General features: G+C 36.8%; 1 protein-coding gene across 5 annotated transcripts in view; it reads left to right on the top strand.

Moving 5' to 3' along the window:
- Positions 1 to 19,949, top strand: part of RAF1 (Raf-1 proto-oncogene, serine/threonine kinase) — a 57,897-nt gene extending 37,948 nt beyond the window's left edge. For 4 of the 5 annotated variants that reach the window (XM_032208876.1, XM_032208874.1, XM_032208875.1 and 1 more), the window contains 10 exons: positions 2,516 to 2,543; positions 3,878 to 4,002; positions 5,770 to 5,887; positions 10,390 to 10,474; positions 12,550 to 12,726; positions 14,023 to 14,069; positions 16,078 to 16,196; positions 17,070 to 17,201; positions 17,308 to 17,442; positions 18,817 to 19,949. In XM_032208876.1, coding sequence (XP_032064767.1) covers positions 2,516 to 2,543; positions 3,878 to 4,002; positions 5,770 to 5,887; positions 10,390 to 10,474; positions 12,550 to 12,726; positions 14,023 to 14,069; positions 16,078 to 16,196; positions 17,070 to 17,201; positions 17,308 to 17,442; positions 18,817 to 18,957 — 1,107 coding nt within the window. In that variant the 3' untranslated portion in view covers positions 18,958 to 19,949. Of the gene's footprint in view, positions 1 to 2,515; positions 2,544 to 3,877; positions 4,003 to 5,769; positions 5,888 to 10,389; positions 10,475 to 12,549; positions 12,727 to 14,022; positions 14,070 to 15,971; positions 16,197 to 17,069; positions 17,202 to 17,307; positions 17,443 to 18,816 lie in introns of those variants that run through there. The other variant, XM_032208878.1, reaches the window with a different exon arrangement.
- The last annotated feature ends 4,617 nt before the right edge of the window (positions 19,950 to 24,566 follow it).

Here is a 24,566-nt window from a genome sequence, read left to right as displayed (position 1 = left end):
GTTTTTATAGACATGGCAGTGTTAGAATTTTGAGTTCCTTGTCCTATTTGCATGAATGTGTTGGGTTTTTCTTTGTATTCATGTACAGTGCATTGATCTGTCTTTTCTGGAACAGATAAAATAGGTTGTGTTCTCACATCTAGAAATGCTGAAACCAGCAATGAAATGCTTCCTAAAGTATTGAGATGAACAAAATGGGAACATGATTTTTCCTTGGAGTCTGTCTGTGATACTTTTGATTTTTTCCCCCTTGATTTTTCATTGAATGAAGTTAGGGGGGCATTTTTGAGAATTGAAATGTAATTGATTAGTTTAATTCTACTTGATTTTGCATTATTGGGTTTTTTCAAGTGTTTTTCTTATACAGTTAAGTGTTTTGTTAAGTCACAACATACTTGAATTCTTTTTCATTGGTCCGTTTTGCATGCAAGTTTGGCTTATAGCGGAATCTTACTGCTCTCCAATTTCTCCAAGAAAATAATTTTGAAAACTTCCCTTTCAGGAACTTTCATGGTCTATGGAAGGTCTGCTTGGCTAACTTTGTGAGGCAACTGCATCAGTTTTAAAATTCTTGCAGTTCTTAGATAGTATAACCTACGCTTAGCTACTACATTAACTCTCCCTCTCCCCACAGTCTGTTCTATACTTCTTTCATCTTTAGCAGCTGGAAACTGTTTTTTTACTACTCCTTCTGTTCTTTTCTTATTTCTCATTGCTTTGAACTAGAATAACAGCCTGAATGCTTCTCCCAGGTCCTGGTGCAGACGATTCTGTTTAAGGGGAAGAGTAGGTATTATCTGGATGCCTTTGCTTGGTTCATTTAACAAAGTTGCTAAAACAGCTGACCAGATTAGAGTGAATTAATTGAAACTTTATATTGAAGTACTGGTGTGGCATGTTTGCTTGACCCTAATACAAAAATCAGGGCTATTTTTTATTTAGTAGAATTTCAATTGCAGTATAGCACTATAGAATAAGATCCCATAGCCACTTAGCCTGAACTTTTTCATTTCAGTGTCATCCTCTTATATTTTCCAATTGCTGGTTAAATGCATATACAAAAATAGAGCCAGAAATAGTCATCTTTTTTATCGAGGAATCAGTATAGATTCTCACTAAGCAGTTGAATGGGAACCTGCATAGTTCGGTTTATATAAAGTAAGATTTCAGCATATTTTTTTCTTTTAAAAGAGAACACACAATACATAACTGAAGTGAAAGTGTTTTTCAAATTAGTAAGACATAATGTCAAAATGGCTGAAATACAGCCATTTATTTTTAGCATTAGCAATTTGGGACCTTGGTTCTATGTCTCACTGGAAATAGAATGGATTTTAAAAAAATAATCAGAAAGCAACCTGTGTTCTACATAAATCTGCAAGAAGTTGATTTCAGTTCTGACGGATTTAAGGCATCATTTAGTGAACCTTGTGTGCACACCTGCTCTTTTCCCTTTGCACATGTGCAGGAACTGTTTCAGAAGCTCTGCTGATTATCTGGAACACAGGTTTCAAGGTTTTATGCCTTGAAAAAGTAGAATGAAAACAATAAGTAAGCTGGTTTTACACACAATTCTTAGGACCTGAAGTTTTTCCCAATTGTCTTTTTTATAACAACCTATGTTGTTTTATAACTGAATAGATTATGTAATTCTCACACAGGATTCCATTCAACTTTTTCATAGCTTTATTAGAAAATTATTTGAACCTTCACTATTTCTGTTTTATGGATTGCATTCACTTATACACCCACTTATCTTTCAAAAAAAAATATCTGAGTGGTTTGTACCCAATTTACTGAGACAAACAAATTCATCATCTTCAAGCCATTCAAGCCATTATTTTGCCCACATTTTGACCTTGGGTATTCTTTTCTGGAGTATTTGGGCATGTACATCTTTCTGTCAATTATCCAAATATTAATTTGGACCGTATTGGACAGATGAGGATCAGTACAAATGTGTGTTTGATCACAGTTGTGCATGTTTACATAGACTAGCATGCGTAACATAAAGGAAGAGAAAGAGAAACCAGCTCAGCTGCAGCAGTGCTATGCTGGAGGGCATCTGAATTTCTTTTTTTTACAGATCCAGCAAAGTATCTGCTTTAGATACTAGAATAAAAACCATTTTATTGGAAAATGAATTTGAAATATTAAAACTGTCCTATGCATTTGTTCTTCTTTTCTTGGTTTATTTATTTTTTGATTGCCTGTAAACAAGCAGTGCACAAAAATGCGGATAACAATTTTGACATTCCTGTATAAACTGCAAATAAATCACTTGGGCCTCATTTTGAATGCTAAGCATGTCATAATTGCTGCATAAGTGCAGTTAGGGTTCCTTGTGCTTTGAATTGCCAATATCCCTTCTCACCATATGTTTTGGCTGATGTTTTGAAGTCTAAAATCAAAGCTGCTGAGTCAGGTTCTCTTACAGAGACATTGGCTACTCTGTTCTGTTTCTCACAGAAGTTATTGTTGAAAGAATGACAGTATTTTTTCCCTTTTGTTTCAGGATGCTATACGTAGTCACAGTGAATCTGGTGAGTGCGTTCACTAAAATATGGTAATTTAGATACTCCTTAAAAGTGTGAAATGAAGCAATCCACAACTTTTTCATTTTCCTGCCAGAATGGACTACTTCAAATTTTCCAGATTTAGTCCTTTCCAAATGTATATTTTGGGAAACAGGAAATGTTCCAAAGTGTCCCTGAAACAGGCACGTTTGGAAAAGCTCAAACTATCTAGAATACTCAGGTCAGACAGAATGTTCTGAAGAGAAACTGCTGTATTTTGCGGTGTATACAGGTAGTCCTTGCTTAACAACCCCAGTTGGGACTGGCAGCTCCGTCACTAAGTGACACAGTAGTTAAGCGAGACATCATGTGACTCTGGCCGACTAACATCACTTTTCACTGCAGTCATTAAGTCTGCTTGTCAGAAGCTGGCAGTGAAATGCAGAAATGGTGGTCAGATGGTTGTGGGACGCTACAGTGATCATATGTACAAGGATTGAGTAATTTTGAGCACCGTCACAACTGTGAATGGTTGCTAAACAGGGCAGCAATTACCGTATATACTCGAGTATAGGCCGACCCGAATATAAGCCGAGGCACCTAATTTTACCACAAAAAACTGGAAAAGTTATTGACTCGAGTATAAGCCTAGGGTGGGAAATGCAGCAGCTACCGGTAAATTTCAAAAATAAAAATAGATACCAATAATGTTTTTGAATATTTATTTCAAAGAAAAACAGTAAACTAGCGGTGTATTCAATGAAATACTTCACTCACCTCATGATGCTGATGTCCCGCTGTGATGATGATGTCCTGTGCAGCCGCGGGAGCGATGTCCCGCCTCCTATGACACACGGCACAGTGATTCCTATCATTGGATCACTGTACCAGAGGAGGTGGGACATCGCTATGTGGCTGCTTGCCATAACAAGGAGGAGGTGGACAATCGTTGCAGAGCGGCAGGAGGGGGAGGAAGGGGAATCGTAGACAGCCCTGCATTACATTAGAACATGAGGAGGGGGGATGGTGCGGTGCGCGCTGCGCGGCAAACTGACACAGAGGGAGGGGAAACTCACAGGGGCACTGGGCCATTCACGAGTGTCACCCAGCGGCATGGCCCCGCCCCTTTTTCTCCTCCATTTCGGGCAAAATTTTTCACTGACTCGAGTATAAGCCGAGGCGGCTTTTTTCAGCCCAAAAAGTGGGCTGAAAAACTAGGCTTATACTCGAGTATATACAGTAAGTGAGGATTACCTGCATAAATATATGCAGGTTTCATGCCAGTTCTTGTCTACAATCTTTACTTGTGAAGGAATCCTGTATTGTTAGAATCTATTACTTTTTTCTTTAAATATTTGAAGCCTCACCACCAGCTATGTCGGGAAGCCCCAACAATACAAGTCCAACAGGGTGGTCACAGCCTAAAACACCAGTCCCGGCTCAAAGAGAACGAGCTGCAGGAGCTAATCCGCAAGAAAAAAAAATAGTAAGTATTAAAAAACAATTGTATGAAATGAATATAATGCAGGCATCAAATATCTGCACATTCAGGTCTGATTTGCATATGCGTGTAGCTAAATGTTTCTGACCTAACCTGAATATTATGTGAGTTTCTAAAGAAAAAAGGAATGAACTTATCAAAATTGATGTTCTCTCTTTACCATATCTGATTGGAACTTTGCTTGCAAGTTTGCAGATGAAATCCCAAAGCTTTCAATACAGTTTTCCTCTGCATAACTGTTCAAAGAAAGAAGAGATTGGGAAGAGGATGGGCACTAGCATCCTTTATTCAAATTAAAAAAAACAGGGCTTTTATAACATAGAATGTTTTCTTATTTGTACTTGAGGTATTCTCCCATACCTTCTATGATAGAACTGTAATGGTACCGTAGTATATGCTCCAGCCTCTTGAGCTTGGGGAACTCATGCTAATTGACAAAATGCAGTGAGTTAGAAAAGAATAGGGGAACAGAAATGAAATTGTATTATTTTTAGAAGAATGCAAGATGAGTTCTGTAATTTGAAACATTTTATTGGGAACAAAATTATAAGATGATCCATAGATTTCTAAACATAAAGCTAATGATTTACCGTATTTTTCAGAGTCTAAGACACACCTTTTTCCCTCAAAAAAGAGGCCGAAAAACTGGGTGCGAATATAGCATTTTTTGCCTACCGAAGACCCGCCACGTTCACCAAAATGGCTGTGCATACCCTTATGGAGGCTTTCAGAGAGCTCCTGGGGGCTAGGGAGGGCAGAAATGGGCTGTTTTTTTGCCACCCCCCAAGCCCCCAGCAACAATCTATAAGCTTCCATAAGGCTATGCATGCAATTTTTTGGACATAGAGCGGGTCCATTTTCATGAAAAAGGCCAATTTTTGCTTGTTTTTGCCCCCCCCCCCCAAGGAGCACTCTACAAGCCCCCCCCCCAAGGCTATTCATGCCTTTTTAAAAAAAAAAAAATCAGAGCCCGTTTTTGTGAAAAACGGGCCTTTTTTGGGAGATTTGCAGAGTGTAAAAACCTTTTTTTTCCCTTTCAGAAAGCTCTTTAACCGATTGATAAGAATTACATTGATCAAGTGCTGTGCCAGCAGAAACACCTACCTATGTACTGTATCTCTCTCTCTCTCTCTCTCTCTCTCTCTCTCTCTCTCTCTCTCTCTCCCTCCCTCCCTCCCTCCCTCCCTCTACTACCTACCTACCTACCCCCCCACACACACTCTCCCTACCTATCTACTGTATTTCTCTCTCTCTCTCTTTCTATTTCTCTCTCTCTATCCCTCTCCCTACCTACCTACTGTATTTCTCTCTATCTATCTGTCATCTACCTATCATCTATCTACCTACCTACCTACCTAACTAACTAACTAACTAACTAACTAACTAACTAACTAACTAACTAACTAACTAATATTCTCTCTCTCACTACATACCTACTGTATTTCTCTCTCTTTCTCTCCCTCTCTATCCCTCTATCTACCTACTACTTTTTTAAAAATTTGCTTCTTCAAAACTTTGGTGCGTCTTATACTCTGGTGCGTTTTATACTCTGAAACATACAGTAATCCTCATTTTTTAAACACTATTTTCTGGTCAGAATTTAAATGCACAATTCAACTTCACATGTTGTATGGCCAATGCAGGTTGTATATGCAAGTAACATGAAACATTTCATATATACTTTTAATAAAATCTTAAAACATGGATTCCATATCACGCTGTCTATACTAGAAATACTTGCTTGTTTTGCAGAGGCCACGTGGACAGAGGGATTCAAGCTATTATTGGGAAATAGAAGCAAGTGAAGTGATGCTCTCAACCAGAGTTGGATCAGGTTCATTTGGAACAGTTTATAAGGGAAAATGGCATGGTAGCTATTCAATATTTTTTCATTAACTTTTGAACTAATATATGTATGTATGTATGTATGTATGTATGTATGTATGTATGTATGTATGTATAAAATACACTTTTGGCTCTCTATATCTTTGATATATTTTTGATTCACAAGTAAATACTAAGGATTGTAATAATGTTTTTGATGAGTGGAGTGGTCTACCAAATAACAGATTAGCTATTGCTTCCAGAAATATATAATAGGAATAACAGTACCATCTTTTTAAAATGTGGGAATAGTGTATGTAATGGGGTGCATGTGTCATAACTGAGGTAGTTTTAAGATGCAATAGTATATCAAACTGCCTGTGTCTTTCAATTGTGTTGAAAGATACAAAATAAGAAAGATCAGAAAAAGTGACTGGATACAGGCATCATCATAGGGTAGAGTTTGACTTGGCTGATGCTCTGAAAAGGAATGACTGTAAATAAATAAATATACATGTATATTTCTTTCCTGTTTTGGTACCCATAGGATAGAGTGATCATGTATAAAGGTCATTTACTGAGGAGAATGCCAGTTTGCTACAGGAAAAGCTGGCTTGACAAAGAACAAATATTTATATAGGATGCAAATAATTCAGGTTTTCATTGCTTCAATTCAATTTAAGTGTGTCCGTATCTAATAATCTGAACCATACTTTTATCTCCTAATCAGCAATTTATGCTGATTGGGGAAATCCCAACATTTCATAACTGGAAAATTTCTATTTAAGGATTCATCTAAGGTGCAGCACGTAACCAGGGCAGCATCAGATGTCTACTGCAGAATAAATTGAATGGCATACGACAGACTAAATAGGCTAATGGGTGTTCACAATTCATGAACCTACGACATAGTCTAAATTGGTTTCTCAAGCACTTTAACTAAGGTTAAAAACAAGATAACATGATAGGGTTTACATTTGTTTCTTTTTGCTTAAAAATTTATTGATAGAAAACACAGGAGAGCTGGTTAGTTTGTTTTCCTATGATCAAATTTTAATTAGTTTTAGGTCAGTAGTGCAGAATATCTAGATCGATTGCATTATTCTCTGTTATCTCAACTTTCTTTTCCAAACCCATTGTAGATATATTATTCTAAGGGCAACAAGACCCAAATCCTTCCCAAAAGGAAAGATTATTTCTTATTTGGCCAAAATAAAAATGAGCTAGATTTGATAGACTAGAAGAACTACTTTGCTAACTTAAAAGTGTAACGAAATGCTCCCCAAGCATTTAACTTTATCAAATATATGCCATAGCCTTTTCAAATATAGATGGTTTTAATGTTTGCAGAGATCTTAAGTTGTTTTCTCACTGTTTTTTATTTTCTTTTTTATATTTTAAAAAAGTTAAATAAAAACAATAGGAAAAATAAAAGAAAAAAGGGAGAAGGCAATAAATAGATACATCTAAGTACGTACATAGCAGTATAATTGCTTTCATCCGTACTGTTGTTGGACTTCATGTAAATTCATATTAATGCTGCTCTTGCATAAACTTTATACTGACGTGAGAATTGAAGTGAGAATTCAAAAGTGCTTTAATATAATAAAATATTATAATATAAAAATTAAGATGAAGACTATAAAAAAGGACAAGTGTTTTTAGAAGCATTCAAGCCATTCTTTTGTTCTCCCACCCCGACTGATTGCTACTTAAGTACTTTTATACTGTACTTTAAACTACTATGATTATTGCTCATGTCTGTTTGATTCATTTTAATTGTTTAAGGCAATTTCTCTTTTCCTTCAGAAACCATATTTAAGTGACTAAATTCGAGTTTCTATATGATATGATGCATGCAAGGGAGCCATTTCTTCTTGAATTTAGTTAGCTTCTGTTCCAAATATGCAGATAGATTTTCCATTGCTGCATGTTCTCCAATTTTGACTTTCCAATCTTATATTGTCAATACAAGATCCTTGTAGGTTTTCTGAATTTGTAGTTTGAATATTTAATACTGAATTGTTTTATGGGAATTTTTGCCTGGCTAAAGACTGTAAGTAAGACTCTTCTTTGGGCAGACTTTCAAAAAGAGCTGTTAGATGTATCCCGTCAGGTTTGATGCTTGCCATCTTTAAATAAGAGCATCTAATTTTTGCCGAAACCACAGCAGAAAAGACCAGGAGAAAATGGAACTGCTGGTTTGGCCCAGCTTCATATTGAGAAGAAGTCTTAGCTATGCATTATACTTGCTAGAGGAGGCTTCCCTGCTCAAAGTGGCAAAGATAATTATTGACATTTTCCTTCATAAAAATTGTGCTTCAACACATCCTTTCCATTACTCGGATGAAGGGAAAGTATATATGCTATTGTTTGAACCTTTTAAGACTGGGACAGTTTCCAGGAATACAGCATTTGAAACAGTGGCAAGGATCCAAAGAGCTGCTTAATAGCCCCCGTGTGCTTGGGTATTCTGCGTGAGACCTCCTACTGCTTCTTTTTAATTGAATAGACCCCTGGGCCATTATGCAACTTGTTCTGAGAATTTTCTATATTTTAAGAGTGTTGGCTGGCAGCATTCAGAGTGAGGGAGGGAAGGGGAGAAAGTTGCTGCTTCACAAACTGAAAGAACCTTTGGGTTATGTAACCACTGGAGATCTTTGCACTCTGATCTGTATATTATTTTAAGCATAACTGATGTTTGTCTCTGTTCAGATTTTAAGAATAGGAAGCATACCGTCTGCAGAGATTTATGTTATTTGTCTTTTTTATGCAATCATTTACTATGTATAGCTTTGTTCTTTAACTTTTGATTGACTACATACCATCAAGTTGGTGTTGAGTCTTAGTAGCTACATAGATGGATTTTGTAGTCACATATTTTTCCCATGATGACCACTGTATTCTCAGAAGTCTTCAGAAGATTCCCAAGTTCAAAAGTGTCCATATTCTTACCAACTTCTTCAAAGTTCAATTTTTACTTCCATAGAACAGGGAATGTTCTATGTCAGTGGTGCCCCAACCTTTGCAGCTTGGCGGCCCAGCTGAGTGGGGTGGGAGAGGAGAACTGGGCCACATGAATGGTGAGCCGTCATGCATATTTCTGCAGCTCAACTCCTGTGAGCAGTGGGCCAGAGTGCATGCGCACGCACACGCAGTTCGACTACAAGTTGAGCTGTACACACTTGTGTGCCAGCCCACCGCTTGGGTGAGTTGAACTGCATGTGCATATATGCCAGCCCACCTCTCCTGCAACCTGGTTCCGTATAGGCCATGACCTGCTAGTGGGATGCAACCTGGGGGGTTGGGGATCCCTGTTCTATCACAGGGTATATCATTGCTTGCCCTGTTCTAATTTTTGTAGTTATAAACACATCACAGCATCTAAATATCTTTTCCCAGTGCCTTCATTCCTGCTCTACAAGTGTTAGTCTCTGCATTTTTTAAAAAATGTTTCTTTATTGTTGATAGCTTCTGTCTTTTAGGGTCAATTAATTACAACTTCAGTATTTTCATTCTCAATTCTAAGGCTGGTTATTATGCTCATTATCATTAGTCTATTCTTCTTTAGATTAATTTTTGTCCTGGGTTTTTGCTCTTTGACTTTAACATTGGAGCTTACAAATTCTTTGCGGTTTTGGTTATCAGAGTAATGTCATTGACATAGTGCAGGTTTATTGATGTTTTTTTCCTCCAGTTTTTAATGATCAACTTCCAATCCAGCTGTCCTTAATATATATTTGGCATATAGGTTGAATAAATAAGGACAGAGTATACCTGGGTCTCACTTTTTGCCAACTTGGAAGCAGTCTATCTCACAATACTCTGTCTGTACTGTGGCTTCCTGACCTGTATATATGATTCTCCTGTGGACAGTGAGATGTTCTGGAATTCCTGTTTTTCTAAGCACATAGCTTGATGTGATCAATACAAATGCTTTTCTATATAATCAATTAATTCTTTGTTTTAAAACTGTTTAAATATTAGTTAACAGAATAATATGTTTAATAATTTGCAAATACTTTATATATGAACTGTTTAGAATTTGAAGTGACCTGTTTTGAGGGCAAAATAGCTGTTTATAATATGAAATGCACATCTTGGTCATTTGGGATATTTAGATTTCAGCACTATGTCTTGATGTCAAAACAGGGACGATTTGGAGAACATGAATACATTTTAAAAAACAATCAAAACAGCTTATTCGTACAGGATAAGTTGGGTTGTTTCAAAATAAAAACGGAGCATTTTTCATTCAAAGCGCTTTGCTTTTAGCCAAACTGGTATTGTCTCTGAGGGGAAAAATGTTTTTGTGCTTTTCAATCTGAAAAGTTCCATTTTAGAGATCTCTGTCGAAAAGTAAACTTTTTTATGAAATAGCTTGATGCAGAGGAATTAATCTTCTGGCTTTGTACTTTCCACTGTAGCATATTGTTTTCAAGTTCTCCCTCACTATAACAGCTGTTTTGTATATACATAAAAATTCTGCACTTGAGACTTTTCCATGATTGATTTTGGTGTTATGGTTATTACTGATTATTTTTGCAGGTGATGTAGCAGTAAAGATCCTAAAGGTTGTAGATCCAACCCCAGAACAATTTCAAGCCTTTAGAAATGAAGTAGCTGTATTAAGGTAAAATATTACTGGGATTCAACACAGTGAAACGTGTTGGTGGGGAGAATAAAAAAAGAAAGTTGATTGATTGATTATGTTCTATCAAATCAAAGTTGATTCTTCATGACCACATAGATAGATCTCCAGGATGAAAAAAAAAGGTTAATATAATAATTTCAACAAATATTTTAAGGGAAGCTAGGAGGTAGTTCTTTTTCATTTTAAGGACAAAAAATAAAGACACTGAAATCACCATGCTTTGTTCAATGTGCTCTAAATATACATGTGCAGTGACAGCTTTGAGTTTAGATATAATATTGCATTTATTCCAGATTCCTGGAATTTTCTGTTTAAAAATAAAATGGAGAAAATTCCAGAATTTTATTATTAGAAAACATTGTTTCTTAAAATTATCCTGTCAGTATTGTTGCTTAGATTGTAGTGAAGTTTAAAATGCATTGCACTTATAGATCTAAGCAACTATCAATAATAAAATAAATACATCAAAATGTGTGTGTAGGTAGGTAGGTAGGTAGGTAGGTAGGTAGGTAGGTAGGTAGGTAGGTAGGTAGGTAGATAGATAGATAGATAGATAGATAGATAGATAGATAGATAGATAGATAGATAGATAGATAGATAGATAGATAAAAAACTAAGGTAATATATAAAACATTTAAAATGTATTAACATAAAGCAATATGTGGATTTTTCAAACTTTAAGCAATATTTACATTTCATCATAGCTAATATGTAGATTCTAACTACCAAATATCTTCTCCATCAGTTAGTATAAGTTGTCATCCTTAGTTATCCTGCCTAATTTGTGCTGTGATTGGAGAAATATACATAGGTCATGAATATTTCTACAAATGTAACCCAATGGTAATGTTTTCTATCTGAAGTCAAATTTTAATTGATGCCATTCCAAAGTCAAGGGACTCAGTTTGGCACCCATTATTGGGCCAGAAATAATTTCTTAAAATATTCAAATGTTAAATAGCTATGCCTCAAATGTTTTTAATCCACCCAGCATATAATTTACCTTCTTTCATACAGGAAAATTAAAGATGGCAGCTATACTTCTTTCACCTTGTCTTTTAAATACTGAACTCTCCAGCATGGGAAATAATTCTTTCAAATACTGAACTCTACTCATTAGGGAGCACAGTTCTGAGATATTTCAGTTTGTTAAAATGTTTCATAACTTTCCTGTTAATTTACCATATTGAGAAGGAATATCTTTGAAAGACCATTTTTTAAATGTATTGATTGATGGTTAATAACCAGGCAGTTAATTTTAATGCTCTCCTTGGTAATGGCTGTATTATCTCTTGGCAACAGACCGCATTAAAGCTTGATCCCGAGCTGTATTTGTCTCGAGTGCTTATGAAGTGACAGATAATGGGCTTTGTGCCAAAAGCCCTGCTTTTCAAATGATCTGAATTTTGGTACTCTCGGGCATGAAAGATCAGGACCACACATGTAGTTCCAATTAAAATGATTCATTATTAATCATCCCTGTATGAAGGAATCTATTCAACTCTCTTGGCATTAGATATGGGTCAGCAGAATTCAAGGGGGGATTTGGAATTGTTCATTTGTGGCTATGTAGATTATCTAGGCTAATGCCTCTTTTGACTCTGCATGCAGGTTCTGCCGCTTCTTCTCCTAAAGGTGCAGGAGTATTAATGTTGTTATAAACATTTTTGTGTTCTTAATCTGTGATTTTATGAAGATATTAAGTAGATGGAAAACAATATGAAATTTTGTGTGATATAAGCAAAAAACAATGAAATAAACAACTACTTACCCCTATACAAATTAAGGGACCATGGCAGGTGGGGGAACCATTTGGTTCTACCATGTACTAATGCATGCAGCCCAAGGAACTTAAAAAAATATGGTTTTCAAATTATAGCAAAATTAAGACAAAATGTCAATATTAAAGAGTGAGTTTAGAAGTTCATCCATCTTACACATTTGTTTTGCATTACATTGTATAACCCATGTGAAGCTGGACTTTTGGCATTTTTTATTGATGTTAAGATGTTTAAAATTTCATCTGAATATGCTTTCTTATTTGTCTCTGGCAGGAAAACTCGACATGTTAATATTCTACTATTTATGGGCTACATGACTAAAGATAATCTGGCCATTGTGACACAGTGGTGTGAAGGAAGTAGCCTATATAACCACCTACATGTTCAGGAAACAAAGTTTCCAATGTTACAGCGTATTGATATTGCAAGACAGACAGCACAAGGAATGGAGTAAGTAGGCTTAATGATAACAGACCTTGTTGCATTAAGAGGTTGTTGAGAGATTGACTGCTCAGTGGAACAAAAATGATTCTAGAGGAAATGTTATCTTAAGTTTTTGGCAAAGCCTTTTGTGATGACAGGCGTCGCTTAGAGATGGCAATCTAACAAAGGAGAATATTTGTAGCTCCGGGTTGAAATGAGAAGTCCTTGGTACTCTCTGAGCTTGGTTGTTTTCTTGCAAACATTTCATTACCTAAACTAGGTAACATCATCAGTGCTAGTAATGATTTTACCTAGTTTGGGTAATGAGACATCTGCAAGAAAACGACCAAATTCAAAGAGCACCAAGTACCCCTCAGATAGCAATCTGTCAGGCCTGCCTCCGTTCAAAACCCAAGCAAGAAAACCCCCAACTCCACTGAAGTAGATAAGAGGTACTTTTACTGAGTTTGAAATGATAGTGGCAAAAGCAAAGGAAGATCTGATTCAAAAGCGCGAAAGATACAAGATGAAAGTTTCCCCAAATCCCTTCCCCCAGGGTCCCAAGCTGAATGTCCAATCCATGTCCTGCATAATATCATGTGAAGCTCTTCTTCAGGTATTTTCGCTCACCTGGAGTTCTAGGACAGTTGGCCTTGATTGGGTGTAAACAACTCCACTCTGCAGCACAGTAATTCTTGAGAGCAAACCTCCCTTTTAGTTCACATGGACCTTCACTTACCAGCTCACTTCCCAAACCCAAATACCAAGCCCCCCCCCCCATCCCCGTTACTATGTCAGCTGATAGCAAGCATACATTAAAAAAACCGATGCTGGAGATCTGGCTAACACAATCTCTGGTTGCTGTTAAGCCAAGCACTTGCTTGCAACTTTCTGCCATCTTCCAACAAGAAAAGGAAACCAGCAGGAAATCACAAATCTAGGTAGCTCACAAGTGGCTGCTATGCTATGGCGCAAGTGCAGTCAAGTGGGAATTGGGTTCTGCCAGGGTGGGAGAATATAAAAGTGGCTGCTGCAGCGCCATACAAGTGGGATAGGTGGATATTACTAGTACGAGATGCCCAGGATCTTAGAGTAACTGGGCTCCGGAGGAGAAAAAAAGCATTTTTTCTTATAAGAATAGGAGTGACTTACAAACAGTTCCTGAATGAGTGATCATTAACTAAGGGCTACCTATATTTCTCTTTGTAGAGAAAGAAAATGATTCTGCATGGATAGAATTGTTTGTCTAAAACAGTTTGGGGAAATTATTTCAGTTGCTTATTGCTGTTGAGATTTCTCAAATTTATCTAATTCTATTTATAGCTACTTGCATGCAAAGAATATAATACACAGAGACATGAAATCAAATAGTATCCTTTCTGCTTGTGAGATTGCTAGTAGTCGCTTAAGACAATAAAGCTTAGTACTGCTAATTAAGGGTAGTGATTAGGTGAGATCAAGATGACTGCTGTTGACAAAACAAATGAATTCTTCTGCATTCATTCAGTATTTTAATACTAATTAGGGCTGAAAATTAGTATAAAAAGTCTCACAGAATACAGCATTACATATAGTCCCTAATAGAAAAGTGCTTGTATCTACCGTATTTATCGGCGTATAACACGCAGTTTTAAAACTAAAATTGCAAGCTTAAACCCTGCCTGCGTGTTATACGCCGATACTCCGGGTGGCAGAAGCCCGGGACCCAGTCAAATTCGCTGCGCAAGGTGAAACGGCCGGCAGCAGCCCTGCTCTCCTGCTGCGGCTTCTGTTTCAATAGGGAAGAAAACTTCCTTTCGCTTCCCGGGCTTCTGCCACCCGGCAGAAGCCCCGGGACCCAGTCAAATTCGGGAAGCGAAAGGAAGTTTTCTTCCCTACTGAAACAGAAGCCGCAGCAGGAGAGCGAGGCCAGCGTCCGTTTCAGTCGCTTCCCTTCTCCGTCTTGATTGCTGGAAGCAGTAACAAACGGCGCGTCCGCTCCGCATCGCCCTGACAACCACCCCAGCCTCCGGCTACCGGGCCTCGCTGGAGTCAATTGCAAAGCTGCGTTCAGCGCTTTGAGGACCTGAGGCATCTTGGGAAATGTAGTTCCCTATCAGAAAGAATGGAGTAGCTGCGAATTTGTAACAACATAATATAACTTGGTGCTTCGCAGGTTACGAAAATCTCGTTTGATTTGCACACTGTTTTTTAAAAGTTAGATAAAGAAATTATGCTGTGAAAGCGACTAGATAGCCCCCCTCCCCTTCCTGTGTGTGAGAAAGGGAAGGAGAGGAAGGAAGGAGGGAGGGGGGAGGAAAAGAAGAAGGGAGGGGGGGAGAAGATGGAAGGAGAAAAGATGGATGGAAGGAGAAAGAATGGAAGGAGAAGGAGGAAGATGGAAGAAGAAAGGAAGAAAAAGAAGAAGGGAGGGAGAAGGAAGGAGGTAGGAAGAAAAGGGGAAGAGAGGGAAAGAGCAGAAAGACAAAGAGGATGAAGTTGATAGGCAAGAGGAAGGGGGAAGGAAGGGAAAAAAGAGGGAGAGAGTGAAGATGAGGAAGAGGTTTTTGGTTTTCCAAAAAGCAGTGATTCTGATTAAGTTTTTTTGCTCAAAGAGGTGTTTTTTCATTTCATATTTGCCTTTTAAGAGGAGTTAATGTTATAATTCATGTTCTAATGTTATAAATTTTAATCCAACATTAAGTTCCGAGCTTCCAAGTCATTTATTTTTAATGAAAAAAAATTTTACTCAAATTTTTGTGTTAAAATGGGGGGTGCGTGTTATACGCCGGTGCGTGTTATACGCCGATAAATACGGTAATTGTTAGACTTGTCCTACTTGTGGACGTGTTCGTATGCAGTACATTTTTGAAATACAGTGCCCTTAAGACAATACTTCTCTGCAAAAAGAGATAATTTGACTAGAAGTTAAAATATTAATATTTATAAATACATATAATAAATAAAGTGTTCATATCATAAATCCAATGATAAATCAGTTGAGTGTAGCGAGTGCCAAACAATCAATCAATATTACACAATTTATTCCTTAGCCTTTCTCTCAAATCAAAATGATGGTAATAAGAAGAAAAGTGTTGTTGGCCTATTTGTAAATCTTGAGTTTTTGTAGGTGGGAAGAGGAGCAAACAATGATCTTGATCTTTTTATCTAGCAAAACACATACATAAATAGTAGTTATTTTTTTTGAAAGGCTGAAATGAAGTATAGAAAGTATACATAAGTGGCTCCTTCAGTTGATATTATAAATACATTAACTGCTATAAACATTACAGTTAACAGTATGGATAGCCTAAACACATTGGCTGAACCTACTTGCAAGTGGGACAGTGCTTGGTAATTCAAATTATGGTCCAGATGTGTTCCTTAACAATTGTGAAGATATATTTCTTCATGAAGACCGAACAGTGAAGATAGGAGACTTTGGTTTGGCAACAGTCAAATCCAGATGGAGTGGTTCTCAACAGGTGGAACAGCCTACAGGATCGGTTCTCTGGATGGTAAGGTCTCAAGTATAAAGGGGAAAAAATGATTAGATAAGGCATCATTGCTTTAACATTAATTAAGATTTGTACAGCAAAAATAATCCCCCAAATATAGTGTTCTCTATTCCATTACAGCTGATTTTCCTTGTTCTGAAAGATCCCGGTTTCTGATGATGTTGCAGTGTTAATAGTATGTTTGTGTTTGTGGAGGGCTCATCAAACAAAGTAATAATTTTGCTTCAATATCTGATTTGGAGTCAGGTCCAGACTGCATAGCCTACATTTATGCATAATTTCACACTTCCCACCCCTGCCTTCAAAATGTGAGGCTGCTTTCACTATAGTAACGTACAATATTTTTTTCAACCTTCCATTATATCCATGCAGAAGATTGGTATGGGAAGAGATCTTTTGTTCCAGTCTTTTGTATTCATCTAACGCTATAGGCAACACCAGATATTTATTTTGACAATCCTGTGTTAGAAGTCCGCAGTCTTAATTTAATTTGCTGGTCACAGACAGATATCATAAGAGGGAAAAAAAGGAAGATGAAGTAGTTTACACCCAAATCCTTCACCTTAAGTTATGCTTCATGATTTATTTATTTTTAACCTAAGAGCTTTAATTTTTTTTTTTTTGATCCTCTACTTTTTATTCGTTTTCCAAGCAGTGAATAACGTTGCTTATCTTGAAAGGTAACAGTGAATGGATATGCATGTATGGTCTTGGACCCAATTTAAATGCGTTAGAAAATTATTTTCAAAGTTTAACACTGTTCTAGTCCACAGTTATGGTTGTCAGTGGTGAGGTATGGACAAAAAAAGTATGGGCTTTAGGATGGGTTGCTACAATTTGTCTTTTTTTAAAATCATTTTATGTTTTCTAAAGGCACCGGAAGTAATTCGAATGCAAGATAGCAATCCATTCACCTTTCAATCAGATGTGTATTCTTATGGAATAGTACTGTATGAATTGATGACCGGAGAGTTACCCTATTCACATATTAACAACAGAGATCAGGTGAAAAAATATTATTTTTTGATAAGAGTGCTTTATATTTTTTGATGCACATGTTCACATTTATAAAGTTGATACACCTTTACAAAAATGTGTTTGTTATTCATAGATCATTTTCATGGTTGGTCGTGGTTATACATCGCCTGATCTCAGTAAACTATACAAAAACTGTCCAAAAGCGATGAAGAGGCTTGTAGCGGATTGCGTAAAAAAAGTGAGGGAAGAGAGACCTCTTTTTCCACAGGTGAGTATAATTTTATGATACATTTGAATAAAACAAGATCAGAAAAAAAAGCATTTACCGTATTTTTCAGAGTATAAGACGTGCCCAGAGGCAATTTTTAAAAAAAAGTATTTAGGTAGATAGAGGGATAGAGAGGGAGAGAAAGAGAGAGAAATACAGGGAGAGAGAGAGTAGCTAGGTAGGTAGGTAGATAAAGGGATATATGTATGTATGTAGGTATGTATGTATGTATGTATGTGTATATATATATACATACATACATACATACATACATACATATATATATATATATATATATATATATATATATACACAGTAAATGGGTAGGGAGAGGGAGAGAGTAGGTAGGTTGGTAGGTAGACGGATAGAGAGAGAAAAATAGGGAGAGAGAAATACAGTAGATAGGTAGGGGGAGAGAGAGAGTAGGTAGGTAGATATGTAGGTAGATAGAGGGGGAGAGAGAAATACGGGAGGGAGGGAGGGAGGGAGAGAGTTGGTAGGTAGATGTTTCCAGGTGCATTTATCCATGTGCTGGAGAAGGAAATAGATGACAACCTGTAGCACCTAAACTTCGTTTCTGCTGGGACAGCACTTGATCAATGTAATTCTCATCAACCATTCTAACTAAACAAGTTTCTGAAAGGGGGGTGAAGTTTTTGCACTCTGCAAAGCTCCCCAAAATGGCCCGTTTTTTGCAAAAACGCCCCCCCCTTTTAAAGACATGAATAGCCTTGGGGAGGCTTGCAGAGTGCTCGGGGGGGGGGGGAGCAAAAACAAGCAAAAAAACAGCCAATTTCTTGCAAAAACAGGCTTTCTTTTGCAAAAAAAAGGCATGCATAGTCTTATGGAGGCTTATAGAGTGCTGCTGGGGGCTGGGGGGCAACAAACAACCTGTTCTTTGCTCATTTCTGCCTTCCCCAGCCCCCAGGAGCTCTCTGAAAGCCTCCATAAGGCTATGCAAGGCCATTTTGGTGAAGGGGCAGAGCTTCAGGAGGCAAAAAATGCTGTATTCAGTGTATAAGACACATCCAGATTTTCAGCCTCTTTTTAGAGGAAAAAGGGTGCATCTTATATTTTGAAAAATACGGTACATTCTGTGAATTGCAAGTCAAAAGATAAAAATTCTGCTCTGTTACTGAACTCTTTGATTTGAAAAGTGATCATGTTATATTGTAATGAATGATGATCAGTGTTTCAATTTTCAAAGTATACGAAATTACCAACTCATAAATTATTCCCATTATCATCATGTTTTATTTTGTTTATCTATAATGTTAATGTTTCTAATGTTCACATGCTGAATATAATCTGTAGGGATGTGTGATTTCTAAAAAATAAAAACATTTCTCGCTTCCTTTCCCCATCGTCTTCCAGATATTGTCTTCCATTGAACTGCTGCAACATTCTTTACCCAAAATTAACCGAAGTGCTTCAGAGCCTTCTCTGCATCGTGCAACCCATACCCAGGACATAAATTCATGCACATTGACTTCAACAAGGTTACCTGTTTTCTAGGAGATCCACGTGCAGTCTTCACCGTTCTCCCCAATAACAGTTATTTTATAGCAGTTATGTTTTGAAAGCTTCAATCTACAGAATTGAACAGCCAGTGTGGATTCATCTGGGTGCCAATTTTAAGAGTGAGCTGCTATGAATTTCTTCTGTTCTAAGCCTACAGGGACAAAACTCCATGTTGCCTTTTGCTACAGTTTATCTTATGGAAATAGTGCACAGACTGTATAAAAAGAAGTTCTATTGCTATTTTTTATAGATGCACTTGAGCCTTATTTTTTTCCCATATGCAAAAAAAAAAAGGACAAAGGAAAAAAAGTATTACTTTTCTGGTTTCAACTCTTGCATTCTGCTGAACAAACTCTTATATTTTTTTGTATAGCAACAGCATTTGAGAAAAGGCAATGCAAATGGTGCTGTTTTTCTTACACCTTAAGAACATTCTGGATTGGAGAAATCATAACTAAAATACCAATTAGTAAAGATGACCTAAGGGAAGAGGGAAATGCAACTTCATGGAAGTGTCCCCAACCGAGCATTTGTCGTAATCACTTAATATTGGTGATTAAAGTTTCATCACTACAAATAATTTTGCACATAGTAAAAAATCATTTTAAGATGAGATGTATATTATAACTAGTACTCCTCCTCTGAAGCTGGCACAATCTTGCTACAATCTTCGTAAGTTAACATAAGAAACTTATTGGGTACTTCAGGCTTGCTTTTTGCAGCACCTGGAGGATTCAGTAAGACATGATAGTTTTGTGGGAGGAGAAAGAAATAAGTAATGTCAGTATGTTTCTGCAGTCATTCTACTGTTTGGAACATAACCATTTTTTTTCTGAGATGCACTATAAAGAAATTTGGCATATACAGGATTTTTCCTCGCTGATTTGGGTTTTAATTTGTTTTTATTGCTCCTGAGACGACAGAACATTTATTGTAAACCCAGGTTCTTCTGATTATCTTATTTTAATAAATAAATTAAATGTAAATTTGTCATTGATTTTTTTTCTGGCTGCTTCACACACGACAAGTTTTGGTCTCCCAGTATGTGTATGTATGTGTTTAAATATCCATTCAAATCCCTAAAGTCTACTTTATCAAGTACTTTTAAAGGAAGGGAATAAAAAATACTGAAGCAATTTTTTCAAAAATGCTATTTCGTTTAAAAAAACCATCATTGTATTTACAGCTTTTCACTGTGTATTGTCCCACAGATAACTGAACATACTTTGCTGGGTTCAGACTTGCACTTTACCGAATTCCATGAATGTGGGAAGGAGGGAGGAGTGATTTGTTCATTTCTTCTGTAGGCTTCTGTGATTTTCTGCACAAGAAGAAAATGCCTTTCTGGTAGCCAGATGTAACTGGGTCTAGCCATTTCATACTCTAAAAATTGCCCATTGTACTTCCAAAATCTCTCTCTCGTTAAATTGTTGGATTACTGAAGCAGAAGGTTGAGCCATTCAATATATATGTTAATACTATATTTATTTTATATTAATTCCCTTTGAACTGCGTTGCACATTTCCAATTAATTTATCTCACAGAAGATAACATTTTATGCAGCTTGCCAGTTCATTATTTCCCGATCTGGATACACTTCAGACGTATGGATTTCAAAGAATTTTCTGCCCATTCTCTGATGCATTACTGAGCATTCAGAGTTAAAATCCACTCATCCTCAGGATGCTGCAAAGAAATTAGAATTAAAATTGGCAGACTAGGAGTTTGGGTGTGGTATGTTATGGTGTTTGATTTTTCAGGCAGAGAATGCATAGGTCAGGGATCAGCAACCTGTGGCTCTGGAGTCGCATGTGGCTCTTTCATCCCTCTGCTGTGGCTTCCTGAAGCCAGTCGATCCCACAATTGACAGGGCTTTTGGTTAAGACAGGTAGAGGAAAAGGATGCTGCAGTAGGAGACTATGGTAGGGTAACTGGACTTCTGGTTGGCTCCAGAATTGAACGTAGGTTCAAGGTTAGGACCTTTGTGGCTCTTTTGAGTGTTTAAGGTTGCCGACCCCTGGCATGTACTGTACTACCATGCCCACAAGTCATAATGTTGCTGCAATTGTGCAAATATAAGAATTATATATATATATTATATGCAAAAATCTGTTGAGCTAGTTTGCCAGGCTTCAATACATCTGTGCATTCCCTGCATGTTCTTTTGTCTTGTTACCATGTTACTTTAATCCAGTTCACAAACACCAGCCATTTTCGTAACCAGTGGCACACGTCTGCAAGAAAAACATTAGCGAAGAACAGTTTGGGTGCTTTTGGGTGCTTTAAGATTTGTGCCAGGGTCTTATAAATACTGACATAGAAATTGGCTGACACTATTTAAAACACGCAACTACAAAACATTAAGATTCCATAGGGGAAATATGCTGTTTGAAACAAATGTTGAAAAGATGAGTGCCTATCATCCAGTATTTCTCAATTACGGCAATTTCAAGGCCAGAATTCCCCAACCAGCAGGCTGTACTGCGGTAATATTTTGAATGACATAGTGTCAGTTCTCAAAGTATGGTCCGAAGACACCTGGGGGTCCCTGGGGCTCTTTTAGGGGTTCTGTGGAGTCAAAATATTTTAACATTTCTCAGTTTTAATTTCTAATAGAATACATATTGATACTGTACATGTCCTCAATCATTTTTAAGAATATAAACGAGAAATATTGGGAGAACCAATAAATGAAAGTGTCTGCATATTGCTTGTTGAGGAGGCAATATGCTTTTTCAATAAGAGATTCAAATCGGAACAATTTTTTCAACTAATGTCAGCAGGAAACTCTTAAGTTTCCTGTGACTGGAACTCCCATCAGATTTTGAGTATTGGAGCCTCTTAGTAATTAACTATAAGATTCTGAGCTCTGAATTGTTGGAACACTGCCAACTTGAAAAAAATCAAGAGATTAATATGAATTTTCCATGATTTTCCATGAATTTTCTTATCCATAATTAAAAAATAAATCTGACAATAATCCAATACAAAGATACACTAAATGTAAAAATACTCTATAAAGTAAGAGAGGAAAACTGTTGAAAGAACCAGTATATTCTTTGTTTTAGGCATCTATGCAGATTACAGAATATTAATGTAGTTATAGCCAAACACAATTAAAAACTAAACATTTTCATTTCAAAACTATGCATAAGCTAATAATCATGCTATCAGTAGTAGTTTGGAAACTCAAAATCTGATTTAAGAATTTGTAGTTACCATAGTAGGATACTTATTTATCTTTCTTTGAATTTTTATTGACTCAGGTGTAAAATTATTGCCCTCTGAAGATTTCAAGACGTCAAGCACGCACCATCAATCAAAAGAACACTATTTTCCAGTGTTAGGAAAGTAACCTGAATTCACACCTATGTTCTATTTAAATAAAACTATTTACTACTAACCTGGCTATTTAAATATATGTGGAAAATTAATTTCTTCTTCAAATGAATTAAATTTGATGCATGGTCTTCCATTTTGCCTAATTTATCAATAAAGTAAAATATAGACAGGACAATGTAAGTTTTCATACAAGCAACTTAGATTATTCCTTCTTATCAACTATGGATGCTAGGAGTTCTTGAAAAGGAATGTAACTGGCTAACTATAAACAAGTTTATCTTGTAGATATTCTGAAAAATATACAGTATATTCTTCTGAAGTGTATCTATGATACACTATTTTTAAAGGTATAAATAACCTTTGGCTCAGGATTTTTAGGTTTGGGTGATTTCAAACAGATGCTTTAAGTCACGGGTGTCAAACTCGTGACGTCATGTGATGTGACATAGTGATTTTTTTCCCCTTGGCTAAACGGGGGTGGGGGGGGGGGCATGGCCAGTACGTGATATATCTGGCCTGCAGGCCGCGAGTTTCACATCTCTGCCTTAAGTCCTCATGAGGTTTAAAGAGTGCTTTTTACAAATTTTGCCAAAACCCAACAAAAATGAGGTTGAAGTCTTGGTTCTGCTTATTCTGCAAAAGGTATGCTGGCAAATCGCATATCATCCCTGGGCTGTATTTTTTGCATTCTTTTTGCAATTCTTCAATAACATTTCAAATTCTCAATCTGTATTAAAAAAGCTGCACATGTGCATTAGCATTTGAAGGACCACAAACCTGGAACAAGGTTTAATAAATTATCTAATAATAAATTTACAGCAATAACAGATACAGTCTTCAAAATAAGTGCCAAGCTTAGGATGGATCAGAAAATGACACTATTAACCATTGACAAAGAAGCAATTCAGTCTGCTTGGATATTTGTCTACAACCTCTATAGCCCCACGGGTAGCTAATTTTAGACACTGAGTTTTAACATGTGGCTAATTATCAAAGATGCCACCAAAGACTTGTATGAGACGGAATATCTGGTTTAGGTACCAAAAATGATGCTGTTTTGGAACTATGCTGTTGGAGAATAAACTATGACCATACTTGTTTTTTCTCACCTGATACATAAGTGCCAAACCAGCTGATTGAATTAAATGCATTTTTAAAATGTCTACTAAAGCAGGTGTACGTTCACATCATTAGGCATTTATAAATTCTTGTAAATATAAACACAGCCATTGACTGCGAGAATGAACTCATAATATATTCGCAAAATTCCAAACATACTCCTGGTAGTATACACTACCTACTTCTATATTAGACAAACAAGCCAGACAGGATACTCTGATTCTTTATAGTACTTACACCACAAAGAGGCCTATATGATTATTTCCCCATATACTATCTACACAATCTCATTTGTGAGGATTTAGAATGATATTTCAGCAGCACTTGTGATAGCGCTTTATAACACGGGTGTCAAACTTGCTGCATCATGTTGCCATCACATGTTTTGTGATGTTTTCCCCATTTCTGGAACTGGGGTGGATATGGCCTGCACATGACGTGTTTGACACCCCTGCTTTACAACATGGTGAGGTATTGAATCACTGTTTTCAGTAAGAGATAGTAATGGCCTAAAAGGTTAATAGTTGTCTCAGCAACTTTAGACAATCTCAAAATTTAAGCAGAGTCAACCATGATGAATACTTTGATGGGAAGTTATCTGGGAATTCTAGGCTTGTATGTTAAAGTGAGGGATTCCCCCCCCCCCGGAAAACAATAAATACTCTTATAATGCCTACCAAGTAAAGTACGTTTCCTGCAGTTACTAGGAATACGGGCATTGTTTTTAAAAATATATTAAAGTTCAGTTAATAGCAAGCAGGATGGGACAGTTAACATGTGGCTTGTTTATTCTGACAGGGACTGCAATTTCCATACAAAGCATATTCAAAATCCAGAAAGGTAAAATGGTCTCTATTCCATTGAACTTCTACCACTTTCACCCACTACTAGTTGGATTGACCCGAGTCATGATTTTCCATTACCTGCTATCCTCCTATATAGTATGGTATCATTGTTTTGAAGGCTGAACGCTATTAATTGCTTCCACTAAATGGGACTAGGATGAGAGAACATCTTAAAACAATTGAACTGGAGAGTTTTGCAATACTTTGGATGTCAAGGCAAACATGTACAGCATCCAGAAAAAGACGTAGCTGCTTTAAAGAGCTGTAGAAAGGGGCTCCATGAGCAAACATGCTGCT

This window comes from Thamnophis elegans, chromosome 2 (genome assembly GCF_009769535.1).
Source record: "Thamnophis elegans isolate rThaEle1 chromosome 2, rThaEle1.pri, whole genome shotgun sequence".
In the NCBI taxonomy this organism is placed as follows: Eukaryota; Metazoa; Chordata; class Lepidosauria; order Squamata; family Colubridae; genus Thamnophis; species Thamnophis elegans.
Note: the sequence above shows the minus strand (reverse complement) of the source record. Positions and strands in the feature narration are given on the sequence as shown.